This window comes from Pholcus phalangioides, unplaced genomic scaffold (genome assembly GCF_987345545.1).
Source record: "Pholcus phalangioides strain wild (caught in Gottingen) unplaced genomic scaffold, Ppha-v1.0 ptg000004l_1, whole genome shotgun sequence".
Lineage (NCBI taxonomy): Eukaryota > Metazoa > Arthropoda > Arachnida > Araneae > Pholcidae > Pholcus > Pholcus phalangioides.
Window position 1 is genome coordinate 42,363,892 of NW_028301597.1, and position 20,086 is coordinate 42,383,977.

At 34.0% G+C, this 20,086-nt stretch overlaps 1 protein-coding gene across 1 annotated transcript; it reads right to left on the reverse strand.

Annotated features, from left to right (window-relative positions):
- Positions 1 to 294: 294 nt before the first annotated feature.
- On the reverse strand, positions 295 to 18,087 carry LOC149087605 (nose resistant to fluoxetine protein 6-like). The gene is made up of 13 exons (XM_089231534.1): positions 17,676 to 18,087; positions 14,385 to 14,599; positions 13,430 to 13,547; positions 12,906 to 13,002; positions 11,430 to 11,530; positions 10,333 to 10,503; positions 8,504 to 8,597; positions 7,929 to 8,012; positions 6,821 to 6,986; positions 6,030 to 6,109; positions 3,632 to 4,068; positions 2,619 to 2,761; positions 295 to 541 (listed from the first exon to the last, which is right to left on the reverse strand). Exons 1-13 carry the CDS (start codon positions 17,980 to 17,982, stop codon positions 329 to 331), a joined length of 2,226 nt encoding a protein of 741 aa, XP_089087660.1. The 5' UTR covers positions 17,983 to 18,087; the 3' UTR covers positions 295 to 328.
- Positions 18,088 to 20,086: the final 1,999 nt, after the last annotated feature.

Below are 20,086 nucleotides of genomic sequence, written 5' to 3' on the forward strand. Positions count from 1 at the left end.
GGATATAGTACGAAGTCTTGTATTATAATTTGGTAAACAGTTTCGTAAATGATGATCAAATTTTCACTGCAACACAGTTCCAGAGTATTTAAGCGACCCGCGGCACATTTACAGAACACTTAAGTTATCTTCGTCACCTAATTAGGTAGCTCGCGGCACATTTTCAAATTAGTGAAGTGGCCCTCATTCTCCTAAACGTCGAACACCCTTAGTTTGAAGTATTTTCGTTACGCCACGTTTTCTCCAGTTTTCTACGACAATCACTTTCTTTGGAAAAAACAGAAATTTACTACTTGATAAAAATATTACGGAGGCATCCATTTTTTTTTTATAATCTGACAATATATTCTTTAATAGAGTCATTTGTCTCAGGAACATGTTTTGAATCTGATGCGTTCGTTGCTTTATCTGTCTCTTGAGTAATCGGCGATCGTCTCTGTAGCATGATTTTCTCTAAAGCCATGAAAGGTGCTTCGAAAAGCATGCTCAGGAAATATGCTGCCATAAAAGAAGCCATAACAAAAGAGAGGTACAGGAAAACCTAGAATATTCAAATAGATGGGGAAAGAAATTATTGTAGAAAAGTTTAAATTCCATAAGAATTATATAAAACTTAATTCTTCAAGAATAAACAATTTTCTGCTCGAAAGGAAAGATGTCACGTTCAGCCAATGTACATGTGAAATCACAATAAAAACTGAAAATTTTTTATATTATAGCGAGCTCCATTATAGTGAGTCGACGCTCGCTATAATGGAGATACTTTATAGCGACCTTCCCACTACAACGACCGGAAGAATAAGTCCCAAATGTTTTCATGTAAAGACTGTACTATAGCGTGATTCTAAATTCACGGGACAAACTGTAAGGGTGATATGAGGCTATGTTTGATCATAGAATATGCGGTCCAATAGCAATAGCAAAAACGGTAGAGGATGTTTTTAGAGAGTGCACAACAGCACTTCACCAAAAGCAAATATCATATTTTTCCGACGGATTTGCTGCGATATGTATGTTAACGAATACCACCTGCTCTTTAGATGTAGGTGCGTATCAGAAAGACACCTGCCTTGTAGCGGTACTATCATTTAGTATCATTCGATGTTGAAGTGTGAGACCGGACGCATGCAAGAAAATGCGCTCCCGATGGGTCTCTGATGTATCATATAATTCAATCACTTAATTAAATCTCTCATATTAACGATGCTGTCTCTCCATCAAGAAACGTCTCATTCGTTTATTCTATATATACTATAAACCATTCGAGGGTGCATATGCACCTTCGGATTGGATTGGAGTTTTTTATTGGTGCAAGGACCATCAAGGTTATGCTGTGCCAAACAACGATCAAGCGGTACAATGACTTGTGGTAGAATTTGCTTTACCCAAGTTGCACCATGAGAGGGCCCACCACAATTACAATACCCTACACCCTCAAATGGCTGATTATTGGCCGAAAAGAAATGATGGAAAAGAAATTCTCGTAGGCAATGGCAAAGTAAGTGATGATGAAGTAAATCGACTATGTCATGATTCGTGATTTATAATTTGACCGTGTAGCGGAAGAGAATGCAGGACACTATTTAAGGGGTTTCAAATCTTTTAGCATGGTGGAAAAAACCATGCTCTAATAGAAATATCGTTAAAATACTATTTGACAATTGATTTATTTCAACTTTTCTTGATTACATGCGCTACCCTATGCTGGTAAGAAGTTTTGCATGTCTTGGATACTTAATTTTGCGTAAATGTTTAAAAAGAAATGCATCAATAAAAAACAGCTTGCACGCATGATAAAATACCATGACATCAATGTAATTGAATAAAAAACGCATTCCAAATTTAAAAGAAACTGTTCAGTTCATGAGGTGGAGTTACAGGAGGAGATTTCATCGACTCAATCTTATTTAAAACTAAATTCTAAATTAAAAAGTTTTTGAAATAAAAAATTTAAATTTTAAATAATATTAAGTCAATGAAAAATCTCTTTTAGCTTCACCTTATGAACTTAAGAGTTACCTTTATATTTCGAATGAATTTTTATTCAGTTACATCGATGTAATGACATTTTATCATGCGCGCAAGCTGTTTTTAATTAACGCATTTTTTAAAACATTTACACAAAATTAAGTATCTAAGACATGTAAAACTTTAAACCATCATAAGATAGCGCATGTAATCAAGAACTTGTGCAAAAAAGTTGAAATATATCAATTGTCAAATAGTATTTTTAATACTATATTTCTATTAGAGCACCACGTTAAAATGTATGAAAAATATTAAATTGAAAAAAAAACTTCTATATTTTGATTTTGGATACTCTTTTGAATTTGAAAAAAAAAATATTAATAATGAGCATCTTTTCCTTTAATATCACCACTGAAATTAACATTCGGGTTTAATAGACTTAACGCATGACCTAAAGTCCAAATTTTGACGCACGAAAAATAACATTTCTTTTTGGTACTCGCCGGAAACTAGACCGGAATTAACAAAACCAATCTCTTTCAAATTTTTTCCAAATGGTGTTGCTCTTATTATTATTAATTTTATTTTTAACAGTGCTTCCACAACTTATAAAATTAGTACCTCGATGACTGTATAAAAGATTCACTTACAAACGTCCGGTGGTCAGACTGTATTGGAACTTTGCTGCTTGAATAAAATGCCAATAATATCACTGGATGTGCGAGATAAGTAACGTAAGTCAATTTCGCCAATGGTTGAAAAACTGGCCAGCTGAGGATTTTGGTTGCAAATCCTAGAGAAACAAAACAATATACAATATACAACCAGAACAACAAACAATAGCTCATATAACGAGTATTTTAAGTTTATTATAAAAACTAGATATAATTCCCGGTGCTGTACGAGTTGTCTCTATATGCTCGGACCAAAGTGAAACGTACTATAAAGGGGTGAACAATTCTGAAACGCATTATTCGGGAACCAAGGTAACTGAAGTAAACAAAAGTCATTGTTGAGGCTGAAAAACCCTTGTTGCCCGATCGGTTTTCTTGCCCGTTTCGGGCGTATCGTCTTGATAAGTTTAAGTATGATAAATTTTTATCACTGTTACCGGAAAATATGCATAATAGCCAAGCGTGAATTTAATAAATACTTGAAATTCACAGTCTGTATCTGTGATTATGCACAATACCTTAGTGTAATAAATGAATTTGATGATTATGAGAAAAAAAATTCCATATGAGTCTAGTGTGTGTGTGATCAATATAGTCGGACCCCGACATAAACGGTAAAAATTTTACGATATAATCATACAATCCCCCGATATAATGATACAATACACGTATGGCTTATCACGTACGTATCATATAGTACAATTTATCATGTTTACCAACGGCGCGATACTTGGGGATTATGCATAATCGCCGATAAAGTAATTAATTTAGGGAAATTTATCAGATCTACTTTGATGCTCGGCAATTATGCATAATAACGCGCTATCATGAGTAACAATCGGATTTACCACATTTACCGCATAACATAAGCAAATATTTGGCGGTGATTGGTCTGAAATTCTAGATTTGTTTAGAGAACACACGCACACACAGGCACACACGCACAGACAGAAAATCAACTAAACATATATAGATTGAATTCAACTCACCTCCATTGCCAGTGCAACAAGATATAACAACCCATCCTAAGGCGAGAGACCACGTGACCTTTCCCGTCACATTGTACATAGCACTCATCACGAGAGATGGATCATCGATGACATTGTACCATATGTATCCGACGTACACCACAACTGATCCCATTGTCAAACTCAAAAACCAGCAAATCAAGTTCATGCTGGGCGAGATTTTAATATTTGACTTATGATAGACGCAATATCCAAAAACCATTCCCATAAAATATACCATAGCGTGCATATGGGGACGGTAGTAACCGTACTTAATATAGTAGTAGAATTCGCTAAAACTTCTAGTGCTTAATGCGGTGATTACGGGAGGTACTTCATAGTGGAACTGGTTCCAAACTACAGCAAGAATACTCGCCATCGACAATGCGGCAAGTGTTAAGAGTGATATCTTCGGGTATCTGTAAAATAATCAAAACAAATACGAAATCAATTCACTGATTACAGAAATTAATAAAAATTAAAAAATCAAATGTCCATGATAAACTTTAGTAAGGGTAAGGCCCCCAAAGGGATAAGCGGACTCATTGTCCTCCATCTTGGAGTAGGAAAAACCAGTTTTTGTTCTAAGTGGTGTAATTGGTAAAAGGAACGTAGAGTACGAAACACACAGTGATTAGATGTAGCGAGAGTTCCGACGTTGTAATGGCTGATAAGTCAGCTTGGAGTTTCCAAGGAACCCTATTTGGGGGCGCGTCTACTCTCGTAGAACACAAAATCGTGCAACGAGTGTCTGTAGACAATGTTCTGCGATTGTCATATAGCAGTGATTCCCAAAGCGTGAGTCTCCGCTAACACGTTCGAATAATAAAAACGTTCGAATAAAAAATTTACATTTATTTTTCGTAACGTAAGTGAAAATATGACACAGAACTGGAAAATGTCTCAAGTCTGTTGAATAGCTATCTTATAATGTTTGTCATATTCCTGTACAATGATCAATACAGATCTATAAGAAACACAGATGACTCGATACCAAACGAAAATAATTGTAAAGAAAAGTTTGATTTTTCTCTGTGGGGGAACGAACCACCAACCTCGCACTTTCCAGGTGCTTGCTCTACCATTAAGCTACAGAGGACTGACATTATCTTTCCTAACAAAAGAATACGGTGCTCTTTTGCGCTGAATGAGACTAAGCAATAGACAGCCTCCTAACTAAGCGACAGCTCGTAACGAAATGGTGATATAGAACAAAACGATTAACCGCTCCGCTAGTTATACGAATACAGAGGGAAATAAAAGTCACAGTCCTCTGTGGAGAATGTGACTATTCTTCCCAATCATCTTCGCTTGGTATCCAATCATTAATCTATATTTAGCGGAGAGGTTCGTCGTTTTTTTTTTACTTCGTATTTTTTAAAGGGAGGTTTAGACAGAATCATCCGATTTTAGAATATTTTTATACATTTTTGAGAGTTAAGAAACACAGAATGATGCATAATATGTGAAAAATAAATTTCAGAATAAGAAAAATTAAAAGTGTCGTTTGGATTTCGCAATAAAACAGCTCTACCAACTAAACATTGAAAAGTAATTTGATTTCATTCAGCATTGATTACAGAAATTAAAGCAAATTTATTTTGATAAAATAAAATGATTATTATCTAAATAATGTTAATAAAAATATTTAATACTTAATTTATTTATTAAAATAAAATTTTATTTTAAGCATTAACTAACAAAAATAAATTGAACTTCCCCTCGAAAAACTAGGACATATTGTCATTTATGTAAGGGGGTTGCCGATAAAATTTTTGGCAAAAAAGGCAGTTGTGCTTTAGAAAGTTTGGGAACCACTGGTCTATAGACAGTCAATTGAGTTAATGCCAATTGAGTAGCAGACTGAAATTCCAGATCTATGGTCTACAATTTCGGAGGGATAATTTGTGACAAGCTGTTAAAAATGTTGTTGACGTAGCAACTTGTTCGCGACTATTTATAGACAGAATCTGTGATTTGTCTACAGGCAATCGCACGATATTGTCTATCAGTGTGAATGTATCTTAAGACAATCTTACGAGATAAGCGTAAATAGGAATAACTTAAACTTCGACCCATACATGCACTTCGTAAATATTCCTCTGTGGCATTTCTAACGCATTGACAGCTGCAAAAATTTCTGTTCTGAGTGTATGAGTGGTCCTACCGCATTTATATTGTCGGAGTTTGTGCTCTTGGTAGTGTTGTCATCAGGTTTACACATTTTGAGGTGAAGATAATGAATGCTTGAATATCGTGTCGAAGGTCAGCCTGCTCTCTGCAGAGAGACTTATTCAGACGCGAGGATGGGCATTACTGCATTCATCAAAATCGTTCCTTGAAAATTTATTTTTAATATACAAAGATAAATAATTCTTACTTTTTGACTGTAAACAGGGAGACCAGTGATATGATGTAAAGCTGCATATCAGACGCAACATACCAAGTCCATGGTAAACACTGAGAAAGAAAAGAAAGACACTTCATTAATCAAGTTCACATACGTATGGACAAAATGTATTCATAGCAATACATAATGTATAGAAAAACAGTTTTCCGGCAACAAATAGAGACAATGGTAAAATTTCTCGCTTATGATAGTATCAACGATTTTTTTCCACTTTATCGAATACTGTATTACGATTCAAACGTCAAGTGTTAATTACACATCAACCATTATACACGTACAGTTTTTATCGCATGAAACATTTGGAATTGATAGAAAATATGCTAGTGAGTTGAGATAAATACATTTGAGTGTAGGTACTGGCTTCCAAGTATCTAAATTGTCTTCAATATGTGCATTTAATTATTTTATTTTTGTTCTCTGTTGAGCCAACAGAAAGCGCTGGTTTTCCTAATGAAAAGTAAAAATCTCAGGTATTGTGATTATTGTAATTAAACCAAATTTTAATTTCATTTTTGATGTCTGATTCATTAAATAAGCTCTATTAATTCTGATTCTTCATCAGTTTTCAATATGCAATATATACTAATGTTGTAAAAGGGGAATTGAGTTGCTCCTCGCGTAATCGGATATTGCATGCTCGAATCGTTGGTATCCGATTAAGGGGTGGGTGGGGGAGGGGCGATTCGTACTGTACATTTCCTCTACAACAGCATGCTAAATAAATTGCAAATATACACATAGGTTATGGCAAATTCACTCACCGCTTCATCAGATCCGTAGAAGTTATTGATGTAAATAAGATTCGCCCACCATCTCTCTCGACATGAATCAACGAAGGGACCAAAAAGAATTTGCCACAATGGTCCTGACCCGGCTTTGTACAACAGTAGTTCTACAGCCACTATGAACATTATCGGTGGAGTCAACCTTTGAACCGTTGTTCGAAGAACAACAACAATGAGAATGTTAACAAAATAATGAAAACATTTGGAGAAAACAGATTTATCAAGCAACTAAAAATATAAAAATACAATTGAAAAATTCTGGAAATTTTTACAAAATGAGTAATTTAAATTTACTTAACCGCTCATGAACCTTTCACGTGAATTTCTAATGAATCGATTCTAGTGGGAAGGTATGTTTGTATGTATATGGATGGCCCTAACGTATTTATATTGTGATTGTTTCGTGTTCTTGTTTTTCCTGCCATCTGATTATTTAAAACGAATCTGTGGTGTGGTTAAGTGCCTTGGAGCACAGGAAAAAATTAATTGAAGTTGAAAGAATTCTGTGTATATTCATGCTAGTATGCTTAAAAGACAACTTTTACATCCCACGCCGATTCTTTTATCCACATTTTGATTTTTCGATCCACCCTAATATGCAGGTTAGTAGTGGACCAGTGCACGAACTGAGTAAAATTTGAAGCCTCCCATTTCCTTTGAGAAACAGCGTCTACAGAGCAATTGATTTATTAACACCCTCAAATGCTTCTAAACAGTTGTCGAAGGATCGAATTTCGTTCGAAGATCTGGAGAGTAACCAAAAGTGCTTACATTGAATTTTAATAACCAGAAAATATGAACTTGTGGAGTTGCCCTATATAATGAAATTAAAAAAGATATATAACTAATCACACATGTTTCTCCTTCTAACAGCCGTCACTTTAGGATACTTCCAGCCTAAGCAGAGTATTGTTCTTACATACACTAATAAAGTTCTGCTAAACTCGTAAAAAAATACATATATTCGTCTGATATTTATATTTCATTCTAGGACTAGATTTCTATGGATGAAGATCGAGAAAAATATCCTTTTTTTAATGAAAATGAATACACACACATATGGCGCGTTTTTAAAGATACTAACCTCCAAAATCTTCGAAATATGTACAAGAATATTGGAATTTGTTCTTGTTTGTTCCTCAGCCAACTGTGCATGAGAACACAACCCCTAATGAAGGGAATAAAAAGTCATATGAATAAAGGTAAACACGAAATTCATACATCGCATATATGATGCAGCAGGGTCACGTGTACAGTTTTCAAATGCTCTGATTATCTACATCATCTGCCTCGAAATACTTGAAGTTTTTATAAAAAGCTCGAGCTTTAGCCATACGTCATCATATTTTGAATGTAATGAATGAATTTCTATTCAAATCGATTAAATGTCTTGGCTAATTATGTTGATACTCCACGTATCTGAGATTATGCTAACCCTGCTGCATTGCATGGAAAATACTTGTATAAATTGCTATCTAGTCTTCACTGGGAGCATTTGCGACTTCTGACTGAACCGACTATGATGAGTTTTAATCGGCACGAGTGTAACTATAAATGAATCCGGTCGCATTTAATAACAAAACAAGTGTAAAACCGTGATAAATAAAATATTTTTTCAAAAAGTAATCTACCATTGAATATTTTTTTGTGGAGACTTACCCAATGAAAAAAAATGTATCAACAGCAAAGTATCCATTTGATATTGTTTGAAAAAAGATGTTTCTGCTAACTTCACGGCCGAACATTGATGCGCCTGAGAAAAAATACAAAATATTATGTGTAAATGTTTGTTTGGGTTTGGTGTGTTCTGTAACAGTCAGTTACTGTTAGCATATGCATATTAGACTGGGACACAAAGTTAAAAGTCGATTCCGAATCTTTCCATACTCTGAACAGGAATTTAAACTAGAAGTTACCCATTCAAACTAGAAAGCATTTTTAATGACTTCGAAATGCTGTGTATTTTAAGCCATATTATCTGAAAATTTATTAATCTTATTTTGAACTATATAATGCGTCACAATATATGCTTCCATTACTTTTCCATTTATTATACTGCATATAAAATATCGCTTCACTTATTAGGTTTTCAAATAAAATTGCAGCTGAGACATTGGGAAAATAGTTTTTTCTATGCGCCTCGGCTTCACATAAAAGAAAGTATTATTATATTATTTATCAATGAACAAAGTGGAATAACTCATATGATGATCTAAAATTATGATTGCGTGAAAGTGTTTTTTTTTCATTTATTCACATTTTTTCAGAAGTAGGGAAAAACCTACGCACAAAAATACAGTATCATTTTATGCAGTTGTCTGTCTATATTAAGAAGCTTTAAAATCATTTAAAATTATTAGCTTTAAAATAGAAATTACTTTTTCCTTTTGTTATAGACACCAAGATATTTTTTCCCAAAAAATCTACAGTAGAACTTGATTAATTCGAATTTCAGAGAAAGCGAACTTCCACGAGCTCCTCTTGAGTTCTTTTTTTTAAATTTAATATTAAAAATTCTTGTTAATTCTTTTTTTATCTTTTTTTGGGCAATTCGAAGTTTGAGTTTTGAAAAAAGTTATGGTTTTCTATGAGCAAATTTAATTTAAAAAGTTCCTACAATAATCCAGACTTTGCTTGTTTCGTCAGTTTGTTAAACAACAAATCTTTAAACACTAATAAAAGTTCGAAAATTCTGTTTTTTCATTCCACTCTTCTTTGTTTTGATAATTCAATACCCATTGTTCATCTGGTACGCATCGAGACTGTGTAGCACTTAACACCGATTATGATTTTCAACCCATATATCAAGGTGTAACATTCTAAACCTGAATCTTTTTGTCGTCATTAAGAGTATGGAAAAGTGTATCGAAATGTTCAGATTGCAATGCGTTAATGAAAGCATATTTCCTTGATAGCATCAGAATGGTAAGCAAAATTCGAGAAACAGTTCATAATAGATCATCATGAATTGTGTCCGTAAATCAGGCTTTTAAAGTCGTCAAGTAATTCTGCAGTGACGCTGATTCCAGAATAGTGGAATAATGTTGGTATAAGATGAATTACTATGGTCATAAATTATTGAAATTTGGAAAACAGTTTCGCAATTGTTGATAAAATTATAATAATTGGTAATTATTATCCTATGTGAATGTTGAGGATTACGTCGTAATTTGCAGTCATTTTGGAGATCAAGGGTAGATTAATTGGATACCTCGAATTTTGGATAATTCGATTTTTTTCCAGTGACTTTCGACCTCGAATTAATAAAGTTCGACTGTTATATCATAACGTATACAAATTTAATCTATAAATCTAATTTATGTAATTAAATGAAACGTTCAAATTAAATTAAATCTACAAGTACAAAAATTAAAAACAACTCATTCATTATGAAATACGGATTTCGTGTTCTTAAAGCCCGAAATCTTCATTTCATAGTTTAAACTTTAAACGATTGCCAAAAAAGCCGAACATGTTTCATTACTCACTCATTATTTCCGACGGGGCAAACGCATACGTGTGGCTAAGAATCACCCATAACATGCTGATCACTTTCATCCCGTTAAATACTTCTATTGAATCATTCGTGCTGCTTATATTCAAGAGCTTTTTTGTATTATTGTGTATGGAGAAGCATATCAGAATTCTCAGCGGCAGTCCTATAATAATAAAAAAATAATATTAATAAATAAAAAAAAAAATTGAGAATATAGAAATTACATGATATTCAAGCTTTTCAAAGTACTTTATTCACTCGGAAATTGAAAGTCTCTGAAAAAATTAATTAATTGCCCATTAAATCATCTCCATTTGTTTCTTTACAAACAAAAGAATGTGCTTTACTGAAAACGAAAGATATTCCCGAATTATTCACACAATCAAGTTATCATTAGTTATTTCTTTCGTTTTAGGTTTTTTAAAGCATAGGTTTTTATAACATTAATTAGGAATAAGAAGTTATGTTATTTAAAAACCAATATAATTTATACATATAAAAAATGTTGTTTCATTTCAGTTTTTTTTTTTGAATAGTAACAAGATTTTTTTGTAGATAAACGTAACATAGCATACGCTTTTAATAAGTAAAGTCAAAAGTAAAAGTAAAGTAAAGTAAAATTTACTAAAGTACAATAGTGGAGTACAGGGATTGAAAATTCAACGTAAAAACTACAAATCTTCGCAAAGCAAAATTTTACTTGGGTAACATATAACATTAAAATCAAGGCAAACTGTATATTTTCGCTTAAGTAACCATTTTAGATTAATAAAAATGTTTTCTAATTAATTAAATTGCTGTGTTGATGTATTCATTCATTTAAAAGCACGCTTTCAGCAGCAGTTTTCATCCGTTTTAACGAGAAGAAAAAAATTCAGTTTGTTTTATTGAGGTGCCTAAAGACCATTTGCTGCTTTTTTAAAAACAACCAAATCGTTTTTCTTTTTTTTAATGAAAACATATAAAACTGCTAATATTGTAATATTGTATTCAGTCATATAGGAATATAGTATAAGTATTTCTGTGAAAAGAACTAGAACAAAAAATTCTAATATTTATCCAAAAAAAAAATGTTTGAGAGTAATTAACCTGAGTTTCTTGAAGAGTGATTCGTTTTTGGCTTTCTCCTCATAATGATATCCAGTAAAGTGCCAATGAGAACTAAAGTGACCACTAAGCCTATAACGCAGCTGTAGCATAAATGAAAAAAGTATATCAATATGCATATAGGATAGTCTTCGATATTGAGTGATACGACAAAAATGAATTAACATAAATGCTGAAAATTTCATGAATTTTTTTAAAAATTTGTTTAAAGTAAAAAAATATATATACAGGGTGGGTATTATCGACCGCCCAATGTGATTCTTTGTGAAAACTAAGACAGGAAAGTGTTTTCAGTTCTTTGATTTGTGACCAATAATTATGGAATCATAACCTTTTGAATTTTTGTGATATGTAAGTTTGTAAAGGTCAATCACGCGCTAAACACCCAACAAAAGTAAATTTCTGCCCCTGCAAGCGGGTTGCAGCTATTTGAAAATGAACTGAAATAACAAATCTTGTTAGAAGCAAAGTTCGGCCTTCTCTCACGATTGGCGCTTTTTCTCTCCCCGAAGTGTGATGTTATAATCTTGTTATTGCGTGGTACCTCCGTTCATTATATTGGCAAATATATCCCCAGATTTTTAAAGTGTTAGCCAAATCAAACTTAATCCAAAATTAACACTTTTTTTTTGCCAAAATGTGGCAGTTTGCCTCCTTCACTGTTAACAGAAATGTTTTATATATTGAGGTTCGATAATCTTATGTTCCGTTTCTTATTTTTCCCTCATGACAATTTGTAACTGCGATCGATTTCATTCAACATGCTTATTGTGTTAAGTAACTTAATTGTATTGCAGAATTACAATCAAAAGCGTTTCAATCATATGTAAGTGATACTTTATTTGAATTAAACAAGACAAATCGTATGGACGTAGACGTTGAGACAAGTTTTGATTAAAACAATGACATTTCTATTTTTTGGAATAACGATAGCGTCAAAATTTGAAAAGTGCTCACGCACTCACACACAAGGAAAAAAAGACTGGCTTGCTTCCCGATTTCTCTAGAGCTAATAGAATTATTATCAGCGTTCAAAATCGCCGAGATATACATTTGGTGCACGTTCAGTGTTTAACAGGATTATGATGTGACGTAATAGATTTTTTTAAACGTTTTAACTGAATAACTATTTGTCAAATCAAAAAAAACCTGAAAACACTTTCCCTTTCTCTTCATTAGTTTATCAGAGAAAACCACGTGCGTAATTTTCGGGCCGTCGATAATAAACACCTTGTATATTTCACGAACTCAATTATATCGGTAGAATTAATTTTGATCAGATCACCTTTGCGTTAAACCAAAAATATTTTTAGTCGATACAGATTGAACAGTATATCTTGAAATAAATCCAAGAAATTTCTTTTTCACCTTTCAAGTTTTTATTACCTGGTTTCGTTTTCATAAGACCTTCTCTTGAATAACATCATAACAGAGTAATAATGTTTTTATTATACTTACATAGATGTGTAATCATCCCATTTTTCAATTTCAATTTCTTTTTTCACTTCACAGACAGGAATCCTCACATCCCATTCCATACTTAATACTTCTAAAACTAAATTAAAAAAAAAGAAGGTAATTTTACATTTCATTAATTTTGACTCACAAGCGTTAAAATCGAACAAATAGATATATATTTCCAAAACATGAAATTTTCCATTTATCTTAAGATATCGAGTTCTGGTTGAATGTGTATTGATGAATTCACGAGTCCAGGATATTTATCAAATTTATGATGCTTTCCAGAAATGTTGATATGATACAACAAAATGTAATGATAGATATTATTTACTGATGGATATAATGTTGCTGTTATACAGCATTTGGTTTTCTGTTAACATAATCTATCATGTTCTCTTCTTTTAATTTTTTTAGCGTTTTACGAACAATTTTTGGTATTTCCGTTGCATACGCGCACGCGCGCGTGAAAATATTTTCTGCCATGAAAATTGTTCATCAGGCAATAATAAAACAAATCTCACCTTTTTCTGCCATAAACTTCACGTCATTTTTAGAGCAAGTAGATGGTACACATGCTGCAATTCTGAGCTTAAAATAGTCGTAATATGGATTCAGCATCGCGTCAATACCCCCAATCAGCTTAGGAAGAAATAATAAAATCAATATTTTTTCAAAAGTTGTTGAAGTATCAATAATTGCACACGCATCATCTATTCTTGCGGAATGAACATTTTGGAAAATGAGCAAATTACGGTATTGCAAATATATATATATTTTATTTCAAGCAGCCATACACTGCTAAAAAACTAAAAAAAAAAAAACTAAGGGGAAATTTAGTTTAATTTGATTTTGAATTTTAAGCATTTTAATTGGTAAAATTTTGACAAAGAATATATTCAGGTACTCACAAAAAGATGTGCCGCAAAAGTCAATCATCAACTAAATTGTATCAAGTTTTAATAAATGATAGATATTCCAATTTTTTTGAGCAGTGGATGTTATCAGATGCGGAATATATATGAATACAGTCAAACCTCGTTAATGAGTCACTCTTGGGAGAGCAAAAATATGACTTAGGAAGCGGAGTGACTCGTTAAACGGAGTGACACATAGCTGTGCCAATTCCTGCCTGAGGACAATTGGGACTTCCAAAAAGTGACCCGGTAAGCGGAGTGACGTGTTAACCGGGTGACGCACTAACGAGGTTTGACTGTATATATGATCGCCAAAAAAAATGTATATATATATATTTTTTTTTCCAGTTTGCTTCCTTGGACTATAGATGGCAACAGTGATTGTTAGTGAGATTTTCTTTGAAAAGTTCAAAATAATTTACTAATTAGTTTAATAAAGCTCATACTGCTACAAATTTCTTTCTTTTTTTAATTCGGTGAAAACATTTCGAAATTTATAACCTTACACACTTTGATAAAATAGTTCATTTTTGTATTATACAGAAAGAGAACATAGTGTTACCGTATCGGGAGCAAATGCAGTTCTCAACTCGGGAACGTCATCAATAATTCCAACTCTAGGCTTAACTTCTGGCAGCGGTGGTATTAGCTCAACAATGCAGCTTTTTCCATGGAAGCTTCCAGTGACATTTATATCGAGACAACCATCGAAATCGCCCATTGCTATCATACCGCCATTCCCTATGCCATCGGGTATCTTGCCCATGCTATCAAAGACTTCAAAAAACAAAGATTAACTGTCATGTTCAATAAAATATACATTAAAATATACAGGGTGTCTTGTAAGTGCTACTGTCTTTTATATCATCAACCGTCTGTCGTAGAGGTATGATTTTGCTTTACAAAATGCTCCAAAGGCTTTCAAAAGTTACCCTGTACTAGCTTTGACAGTGAAAATACAGTTTGTCACAACATAAAAAAATCTAAATTTCTCAAATTTCCAATTATAAAGTTGTTTCTCTGTCTTTCCTGAGCCCCCAAAAAATCTAATTTTTTTAACTGCAATATTCACTGAGATATTTTGATTCAAATATCGGCGAAAAGTTGGGAAATAACAGCTGAAACTAATGGACAACTCTTTTCTCTTATTTATGCTGTCCTTTCCCAGCTTTTCTCCGACTTTCGAATTTTAATATCTCTGCGAAAATTGCAGTTAGAAACATAGGATTTAGTTTGTTGGACTCAAGAAAAGACAGGGCAACAACATTCTGATTGGAAGTTAGAGGACAAGGGGACAGTGTAAAAATATATATTTTTTTATTTAGTGACACGCTGTATTTTCACTCTTATAACTGGTACCGGGTAGTTTTTGCACACATTTGGAGCATTTATTTTTGAAATTAAAACCATACCCATACGATAAATGGTTGATGAGGTGAAGGCCACATTAGCACTTGCAGGACACCCTGTATGAATTAGCCCTAATTGCAATTTTTATTTTCATTTTCAGTATGTCGGCTCTTATGGTTGTCAAATGGCCAATTCCTAAATCTCAGTCACAGATATAATAGCTAATTACTATACAAATTTATTCAATTGTTGTCATACATCTTCTTAGACGACATTGTCGAAGGTTGATAACTATAAACTGAAGGGGGGGGGGGGAAATGTAATGCTATTATAAAATGGGATCCTTACTTTAAATTGCACAAAAAAAAATTTTCTGAACAAAAAAAATGATAATATGAAACGAAATTTCGAAAATTGAACTTTTTCTATTTTACACTGCTTAAAACAATTAGGGGAGCAAGCAAAAAAGTGAAGAAAACCGTGCGAGACAGCCACGTATTGGCATACAATGGATAGTACACGCGTATCAATGCGCAATACAGAAAAAAGACGTAAAAAAATTTGGAATTAAGCTTTAATTCTTAGAAAATACGGAAAAAACATGAAAAGATGATTTAGGGCAACAATTTGGTTACATGTAAACGATAAAAAAAAGTACTGTTTAGACATGATGCATGAGTTTTAATAGGGCGTGTGGTCTCCTCGAACAGCTAAGACTGCTGCACACCTGTTTGCCATGGATGCGATGAGGTTATCGATCAGACTTTGGGGAATACTGTTCCACTCCTCAAGAAGTGCAATCTGCAAGTCTCGGACAGTAACAGGCGGCAATGCGTCAATTCAGGTCAGGAGAGCACGCTGGTCATTCCATACGCTGTATTGTTTCAGCTTCAAGCATGTTCTCCACCAGACGAGCTCTATGCGGTCGGGCATTATCATCCTGGAAAACAAAGGAATCTCCAATGGCTCCAGCGTAAGGGATGACACGAGGTCGCAGTATCTCGTCTGCATACCTTCGGGCCGTCAAAGTGCCATTCCGAATGATATGCAGGTCCGTACGTCCACCTATGCTGATTCCACCCCATACCATCCAACCAGCTCGTCTGTATTGTGACCTTTCACGAACTAATGCGGGGTTATTTCGAGTGCCCCCTGTCCCTCCATATCAGAACACGTCGGGTGTCACACTCCAGACTGAATCGGGACTCGTCTGTAAACAGCACTTGGCTCCAATCATGTTGCTCCCAATCTCGATGTTCAGCAGCCCATCTTCTTCGGGCCGCACGGTGGCGTGGGGTCAACGGAATGCAGACCATTGGCCTACGTGCATAGAGCCCTCCCTCATGAAGCCGATTACGTACTGTTTGGCTGGACACCCTTCGTCCTGTTGCCAAGAGCAACCGTCTTTGCAGCTGCGTAGCATTCTCTGTTCTGTTTCGACCGGCTGTTAACCGTATATACCGGTCATCAGTTGCTGGCTGTAGTGGCGCGTGGCCGACCTTGCCCTGGTCGACGTCTAACATTTCCTGTTTCTTAGAATCGATTCCACAGCCTTGCAACAACACTTCTGGCGACTCCAACAGCGTCCGCGACACTTCATTGTGTTTGCCCGGATTCCAGTCTGCCTATAACACGCCATGCCATGGATTCCGGTAAATCACGTTGTTTAGACATCCTCAAGTCACCTTGTCTCAAAAAAAAATACTGCGCAATCGAATTTGACAGTTACGGCAGTAAAACACACGTTTCTGCAACATCCCGATTTCTGGCCTTATCTCCTTTTTCTGGTTTTTGACGTCATGAACTTTGATTTGCATATGAAGTTTTCTTCTTCCGTTTCCTGCAAGGCTTTAAATTATGGATACAATCTTTGCGTAATTTTGTTAAAACCATGCGCTCCCCTAATTGTTTTGAGCAGTGTACATTTGTCCGTTTCGTACTTGGCGAAAGTGATGAAAATACCCGAATGATAACATTGCCATAGATTCTAATGGGGGCGTCTACTGAAAAATAAATTATCATAACTTGGTAAGTTCTTCATTAATTTTGAAGAATTTTGAAGAATAATGAAGTTCTTTCATTAATTTTGGGAAAAATTTCATTAATTATGACAATACTTCTATACATTCTGAAAATATTTTTCGTTCATTCTGAATTTTCCTTCCTTAATTTTTCATTAATTAATGATTTCTTTCAATAAGTCTGGAAATATATTTCCATGCTTGTATATCATGAATATCTACGAATTACGAAATTATTATGTTTTCACTGATTCTAAAATTATTTCCCTCATTATCTCTGAACCGTCTTCTTAAAGAACGTAGTATTAAAATCACTTCTTTCACCAATTCTGGAATACATTTCTTCACCGATGTTTTACTTTTTTCAGCATTTCTATTAATTCTATAACTATACAATCTTTTTTGTGTTTTGCTTTCGGGCCATTTGTGTTGATGAACCCTGTTATAGTTTATAAACTATTCTGTAAGGAAGGCATACTTACAACGGAAAGCCCACATCTTCAATTGCCTGAGTCCAACAGCAATTTTCAACATGCTTGAGAAACATTTTGGTGAAAGCTTATTGATATCATCAGGATTCATAATGCGGATCACCCTCCTCGTAGCGTATGAAATCACATTTTTCAAGTTCTTCTCCGCCGCAATCCATTTCTCGCCTTTGGTCCGTGGCCGAAAACTGCGATCCGTACAATTAGTGATCGATCCATCATCTGTGCCGTTCAATTTTTCGGAAAATATCGAACTCACGTTTAATATCGGGATTAAGAAAAATATAATAAATATGCGCATGCTTTCTATTGTAACATCACAAGAAATCAACTGAGTATATCAAAAGTGTGTTGCTCACCGTTGCTATACGAACAATGGTTTTTTTCCCCAATGGCAACATTGAAATGACACTAAAGGAAAATGAGTGATAAAATGACTATGAAAGACAAAATAAATTATATTTTTTCCCATAAATTGTTATGAAACTTAGATAGTGGTTAGAGTTTATTTTACAATATTTTCCGTGTCCATTACGTTTTTACATGTGATTGATCATATTACTATACAGTTAAAAGGGAAGAAATTTTTCTATTTATATGAATACGAAGATATTAGATAATAATACGATTTTTGTCTTATACAAAACTGGTTTCCCCTAACTTATGTACAGGGGAACCTCATATCATTATAATAAACCGCAATGTCCCTGTCTTCACACTACTCATTTTCCTTTTAGATATATAATAATCACAGATACAAAAGCGATGTACGCATGACGTTGCCAACATGAATCCCCTCATTTACAAGGAAGGAAATACCAAATTAGTAATAATGCTTGCACTTTGTAGAAATTAAAAAAAAAAAAGTCTCTTATGACAGGAAATGTATTTATCTTCATTTTCAATTAGGTTTAATGGACTTCACTGATCAGTGACTTTTGCTAGTGTTCATTATTGAACTTCATTTTATAATACGGACAACGCTCGTTATAACGACCACGCGTGATTGTGACTCTTACAGTATAACGACCGGTACGATAATGACTAATTTTTTCCTATTCACCCGCCTGTAATTTTTCCCTCAGTATAACTACCTGCAGAGATCATTCAATGCAATACAACGTCCGCACTCTGCTCTGTCTCTACTATTTCTTAGCCAAAAAATATACGAAACCCATGTTTTTTGAATGTCACAATTGTGTTTGACCTTGATCCTTCATATTGAAAAATTTGGTATATAGGTGCTTGGTATGCCACAAATCCGCCCTGTTGCACGTTTGCATTTCATTTAAGACACATGCATTCTTTGATGAAAAGTGTTTGTTTTTGTGTATACTACCATCTCTTGAAGTTTTCCCCAGCTTTTCTGAATCACGCTGTATAAATAATACACGCAAATAGGAAGTCCATACCGATGAAAATGGTACAAGAAATTTACATTTCAGAATTAGTTCATAACCACGAGGCAGAAGATAACCTCGAGTCAATACAGTCGATCCAGGTTTGAATGTTTTCAAAGAAAAAACATGGAAAAACGTTGTAAACGGGAAATTTCAGTGAGTAGTAGGGAAAGTTGCGATCGCGAAAATAGGTCATTCTATCAGGTTCCACTTTACAAGGGCGAATGTTTTACAAAATGTCACAAATACTACACATGTTAATAAATAACTTTGTAAAATATTATAAGAAATGGTGTTGATTTAATAAAACTACAACGCTTTAAAACCATACCTACATGTTTATTAAATTCTCCTAAAAAATGTCCGGAAACCGAGAAAGGCAAAGTAGATTCGACCTGTGCGTTAAGTGTTAATACCTAAGGGTTGAAGAATTTAAAAAAAAATTCTGGAGTTCTCAATGCTGTAAACATTCAAGTTCTTCGGGAATATGGACTCTACAATCTACGAATAGACGTATAACAGTATCGGAATAGGAATTTACTGCAGGAAAATTGAAAATAAAAATGTTTGAAAACAGGCAAAAAATGGCATTTGCCTGAACTTCCGGGCCCTACTTATCACATATATTCTGTATTTTTAATGTCTAAGAAATATAGAATTTTGAAATCGATGATTCTCTACGAGTCACCCTGTAAAAGTATCAACTTGATATATTGATTATTGGAGAAGTATAATCTGGAAATAATGACATTGTATGATGCGTGGTAATTAACTCAACTGAGTAAAGGCACTCTTTAGTTTTTGTCATATTTTTAAAATAAAAATAACTTTTTAATTTGGATGTTTTATTTTGGAGGATCTCTCTAGAACCCACTAGTTCATTGACGGGGTCGCGACCCTGACTTTGGGAACCACTCCTTTGTAGGGATAAGCTGGAACAGCCAATTATTGACGTTACAACCAAGGTGCCCTTATAACCTTGTTCTGACTGTTTGTTGAAATTAC